This window comes from Bison bison, unplaced genomic scaffold (genome assembly GCF_000754665.1).
Source record: "Bison bison bison isolate TAMUID 2011002044 unplaced genomic scaffold, Bison_UMD1.0 scf7180017864212, whole genome shotgun sequence".
NCBI lineage: Eukaryota > Metazoa > Chordata > Mammalia > Artiodactyla > Bovidae > Bison > Bison bison.
Genome location: NW_011494784.1, coordinates 2,067,390 through 2,073,389, shown reverse-complemented (window position 1 = coordinate 2,073,389; position 6,000 = coordinate 2,067,390). Strand labels below are relative to the sequence as shown.

The window sequence follows — 6,000 nt, the reverse complement described above, 5'->3', positions numbered from 1 at the left end:
TTATTTTTAGCTTTTACTTTTGGAGTGGGTAGTGATGGAAGCTGAGTAAGGCTAAAAATCACACCTGGGAGTCTTCTAGTAATTCTGTGATCATTCATTAGTAGGCATGTGGTAGTAAACCAATATTTTTGTCAATGCTCCTTATTTTGCAGGAAATTCAACAACAAAGAGCTGCTCAAAAACTGATCTATACCTTCAACCAAGTAAAACCACAAACCATTCCCTACACTCCAAGGTGAGGAAATATTGGCACGTGGCACTTCATCTTAAGTAGGGATTTCTGTCAATTTCGTTGTTCCACTGTTGGTCACAAGAAATACCAGACTCATGGGGAAGTTCCCCATGACCTTAATTTTGTTTTCTTCTTTAGATCATCCTTGGAGACAGTAAAAAGAGAAGTAGACATCCCAGGGATGTTTGGCTTAAATCACTGAATTTATGTGAGTGGAAAAGAGCAGATCAAGCAGAGGCCATAACTAACCTCTCGATTACGAAAGCAGGCAGATCTTGGGTGTTGTTAACCAATATCCAGAAACATTATGGCAGGAAAACACTTCTATTGTAAGCATAGTTTCCTCTCCTAGTTATCTTATAAAAATTAGGAACTTTAAAGGAATGAACTCTTTTATACTTTCACCTGAGTGTTTCCACGCACTTGGATTCATTTAGCAACACAGATCATAGTTCAGTGCTGAGGACTTACAGTAAAGTTTTATTGTTCCATTTACAAGGGACTTCATACAGCAAGGCAAGGAAAGTTGAATCCAGTACTCATGAGAGTTCCTCGAAGGGCAGGGAGGTGGGTGAGTGTGGGGAAAGCTCCAAATCTTTGCATCGCACTTTTTTCAATAGAAAGGCAGGGGCACGCGCGCTGTGGCTACTCAGTCAGGCTAGGACATCTCCTCTGTTGCTCTCTGTTCAGTAATATATAACTCCTACCTTTGCTGCCTGGTGGGAAAACCGTGACCTCTTTTCCCTCCTCATAGGTTCCTGGAAGTTTTCTTAATTTACTGCCATTCAGCCCGGCAGTGGTTGACCATCGAGAAGTATATGACGGGGGAGTTCCGGAAGTACAACAACAACAACGGTGATGAAATTGCCCCCAGCAACACCTTGGAGGAGCTGATGTTGGCTTTCTCTCACTGGACCTATGAGTATACTCGGGGAGAGCTGCTGGTTTTAGATTTGCAAGGTGATTGATAGCTGAGGATTTGATAGAATAAGCATGAGGCAAAGTTCAGGAAACACAGACCAAGGATTGCTTTCTCCTTGTCATTGTCACCTACATTTGCCCCTAGCTCTTTCTTAAAGTCACAGTTAAGATCTGTCAGTGGGGACATTCCTTGGCAGTACGTACTTTTTTTTTTTTTTTTTTTAATTTGAAAACAGAAGATGGTATCAGTTTTCTGAACTTATTTACTGTTTGTGGAACTGTCCTAAGTGGGTAGAATCAGGCAGGTATCCTGAGAGATCATGTGAGAACCAGGATAGGTCATGTATGGAGTTGCTCTGTCTAGCTTTGATATGTGGTAGGGCCATTTATGTCAGAGACATTGTACAGTGATGATCAGGAGCAGATGATATAGGCAGATGATTATTGGCCTAGAACATAAAGTTATCAAAAATGTTAATCTAAACAGGAGAATGATTTTTGTACCAGATTTCTAGTTTTCTGGCTTTTCTTTGGACTTAAGTGCACAATAACACTTAGGCATGCATTAATATGTGTAGGAAAGTTGCAATTCTGGTCACTTTTCATGATTTTGAGCTCCGTACTTCAGCAGTTTATAATTTAGCTTGCTCTCTTTGCTGTGTACCTTGATACAGCAAAGTACAGACTCGGTCTGAAAGTACAGACTCGGTCTGGGAGAGGCAACGCAGTGCACTGTTATTTAATGGAAGGCTTTGATCAGTGCATCTCTCTACCAGCAACACCTCACATGTGACTTATAATCCTGCGGCACGAAACAAAGTATCTCTAGTAGGCTTTCCTTGAGGGACAGAAGGAGATATGTATTAAGGTCAAAGTTTAGTCCCCGGGCTCGCTGACTGGGGCTTTGGTTTCAAATAAGGGATTTAGCCCAGGAACTTTCACAGAAGTTATCTCATTTAATCCCAGAAGCAGCACCTCGAGGTAGATATTACGGGGAATTTATGTCCTGAAAGTTTAAATAACTTGCCCAAGGTTGCACAGTTACCTAAGAGGGAGCCAGGACGCAGGCTTAAGCTGGTTTGATCATCCATGCTCTTTCTTTGTCACTGTTCCTTTATTTCTTTGTAAGTTTTAGATCCATAAGAATATTACCATGTTCTGATTCCTTTTATTTATTAATTAAAAAAAAAATCTGGTCTCTTCCTTGTCCTCTCTGACTTTTCCATTTCTCCAGACCTGGGATTCTATGCCGAAACCAGGCTTGAAGGCTGGAGACAGATGAGATGAGCAAGCAATCCTGGGGCATCGTGAGCAATGTCCGCTGAGACTGCAAACCCATTTTGATTGAAATTTGTGCCATGTGCTCAAGGATGTGTCTGTGTATATATATATATATATATACACACATATATATACACACACACACATATATGTGTCATTTGGACTTATGTGTCATTTGAAAAGTGTATATATACACACATATATACATACATATATACATATATATATATATACACTTTTCAAATGACACATGAGTCCTTCTGTCCTTTCATATCTGTGCTGCTCACAAGGTTGAGTTATATTTCTAACCCTCAAACACAATATTTTAAGAAGCAATATAAACAAAGTTAAAACAGTCAAGATGATTCCGTTTTAAGCCAGCAAGTACATGATCCATGTAAACCCAGCACACTGATGCCCTAGGCATCTGCTTTTGTAGCTCATGTTGGGGAAAGGTTGATTGTTTTCATCTGTACTTGAGTGTCTGTGCTTTGAGGTTTGGGTGGAGATGTTTAAAAAGTAAAAAACAAACCAAAAAACAACCAAAGAAAAACTTTAAGGAATTAATGATGACTCTTCAGTGTGTTTTGTATTCCACTTGAATAGGTTTTTGTTTAATGATGTTTATGTTTGGGGATTTTTATGTCTCTTAGTAATCCAAAGTGACATTAAACAGAACAAATACTGCGTTGATAGTCTTGGGGGGAAAAAGGAATTAACTTTATTTTTTCGCTGGGCAATTATGTGAACTGCAGAAATAGGCCACTCCAAATAAACTATGTCAAAACACTGACCTTCAAAGAAGGGAAGAATGGACATCATAGAATGAGCATGAAGAAATTGAGATACTTATTGGAGTGTTTTGCCAATTGTTTAGCCCTGAATTTATGGAAGAATGTGAATCCTATAATAGTAATTATAAGCAGTTATAATACTACTGCTACTAGCTAACATTTCCTAGTTATTTTGTGTCAAGTACTTGGCTAAAGGCTTATGTGCATTAATATATTTAACTCAAACCAGGTTGGAAAGGAAAAATGGGAGAATAGAATGTAGTCTTAAAATATGATAACAAGTTTTCAGTTCAGTTATGTTTTATATTTAATTGCATAGTATTTCTAGTCTTTGGAGAGACAATGTGTGTTGTCTGGGTGGCAGGAAGTGGAGACTGAAAGGCCAGTCAGCTGCAGTTAGGAGAAGTTCTGAAGTCATGGTGCTGGGGGCTCCACCCCCAGCTAATTCATGGTGGAGCCATGAATTAGCTGCGTGACGAGAGGGCGACCACTTTGAGTTCCACTTCCTCATTTGTAATTGGGATAAATCATGTTATGCACTTAATTCACAGGGTTGTTCAGGGGCCGAAATGAGGCAAGTTCCCGACACACTAAATGTAGCTGTTGTTCTCAGGGTTAATCTCTGGGTGGCTTGTTAACATGGCAGTTACTCTGCTGTGGGCAGTCTCCTCTTAGCTGTGTAGTCCTGGTGGTAACTTAAAGGACATCCCAGCTTCGGGCTTTGTAGAATGAAGCCCTGATCAGCTTGCTGTGGCTCCCTCTTGCTTTGAGGGAAAGAAGGAATGAGGAATACTCTGCCCATTTATTCATTCGGTTTCTTCTGTTCTTCTCTTTATTTTATTCCAGAGAGTGCCAGTCATAACTCAGCCTCCACATCAGGCCAGGAAGCTGAATTTAGGGAGAGGCTAGACTAATTTCTTTTTTTTTTTTCTTTTTGTTATAATTAAATTTATTTATTTTTAATTGAAGGATAATTGCTCTACAATATAGTGTCGGTTTCTGCCAAACATCAACATGAAATGGCCATAGGTTCATCTATGGAGGCTTGACTAATTTCTGATCACTTGTAGTGATACTGTACTATTCCAGTCTCATTCTCTTTAAAAACCCTACATGTGAGAGCCTGAATCATCATTATTACATGTGAAATCTAATATTTTATTCCCAGCAATAGGAATGAAAAACAATTGTATTTGAAATTACAGTGGTCTGTGGCGTTTTTTTTTCGTTTTTTGTTTTTTTTTTTGTTAAGGCTTGACACAAAGAACTTTTGGGGCTATTAATTTTTTATTCAACAAAGCAGTTTTCAGTATAAGTCAGCCTTAGCAGCAGCATCATCATGGTACAATTCTGCTGCTACCAGGGAAGTAACTTCTTTCCGTAGATATGGAAATTCACTGATGTATCCCAAAGCGCTTGGGATCAGAATGTAAGTCTCTGAGTTTCTCATAAGGCCGTGCTGTGTGTTGCCTGTACATCGGCATATACTCTGTTAATGCCAGTAAAGAGATACCACTGGAATTTTTAGATGTTAAAATGTCTTATTTTCTTTCACATTTTCTAGATATCTAGGTGTGTGGGTGGGCTTCCCTGGTAGCTCAGACAGTAAAGAATCTGCCTGCCATGCAGGAGACCTGGGTTTGATCCCTGGGTTGGGAAGATCCCCTGGAGGAGGGAATGGCAACCCTCTCTAGTATTCTTGACTGGAGAATCCCATGGATATAGGAGCTTGGCAGGCTGCAGTCCATGGGGTCCCACAGAGGTGGACATGACTGATCGACTGACACACACACACAGGTGTGTGGATAGGATAAGCACCTGTGTTAGAGTTTGCCTATTGAGTGACTCCTGTGTAGCTGGGAGAGGCCGGGGTGGGCGTGAGGGTACAGCATAGTTGGTTCTCTGAACTGTTTTCTGTTTTTCACTCACTGCAATCCCCCTTCTGCCATTCACGGGTCTTGATAGATGTGTTTAGCAGTTAAGCTTTGAGCTGTCAGATTGGGTTTAGGGATGTAGAGGTTTGTGGATACTCTTCACCCTCAGTCTTAGAGGAGGTTCTGTTCATTAGGAAACATTAGATCATTAGAGCCTGGTTTTATCAGTGGTAAGAAAACAGAACTTTACTTCACAAGAGCTTTTGATAGAATTGTTGTTTAGTTGCTCAGTTGTGTCTGACTCCTTTTGCAACCCCATGGACTGTAGCCCGCCAGGCTCTTCTGTCCATGGGATTCCCCAGGCAAGAATACTGGAGTGGGTAGCCATTTCCTCCTCCACAGGGTCTTCCTGTATCTCCTGCATTGGCCGGCAGATTCTCCACCACTGAGCCACCAGGGAAGTCCCTTGATAGAATAAAGACAATAAAAAGAGCAGTTGACATGTTTCACCTTCTTCTGTTTTGCTAAGCAGTTTATATGCTGGTTCATGTAATCTTCTCAGTAACCTATAGGATAAGGCCCATGATTATTCACACTTTCAGATGATACAACTGAAACACAGAGAGATTAAAGAAGGTGTCCAGATTACATAGCTAGAGACTGATGAGGCTGTGGGTGAGACCTGGACCCTTTGACTTCTTCCCATTTAACAGGCTACAAGACTGAAAAGAAATGGAAGCTGGTATGATTTTGATAGACTTTTTCCCCACTGTATAGTCCCCCTTTCCCCAATTCTTTCAGTACTGTGCGTATCTCCAACTTAAATTTACAATTTACTCAGACATCAGCCTAAAGCTTTCATCATTGCTGGAAGCTGTAGGCATAAAATCAGGTCTGA

The 6,000-nt window shown here is 40.5% G+C and overlaps 1 protein-coding gene across 3 annotated transcripts in view; it reads left to right on the top strand.

Annotated features, from left to right (window-relative positions):
• TRPM6 (transient receptor potential cation channel, subfamily M, member 6) overlaps positions 1-6,000 on the top strand; it is a 166,364-nt gene that overhangs the window by 148,374 nt on the left and 11,990 nt on the right. For all 3 annotated transcript variants that reach the window (XM_010844892.1, XM_010844889.1, XM_010844891.1), the window contains exons 35-36: positions 153-235; positions 987-1,192. In XM_010844892.1, the coding sequence (XP_010843194.1) occupies positions 153-235; positions 987-1,192 (289 nt within the window). The remainder of the gene's footprint in view (positions 1-152; positions 236-986; positions 1,193-6,000) is intronic.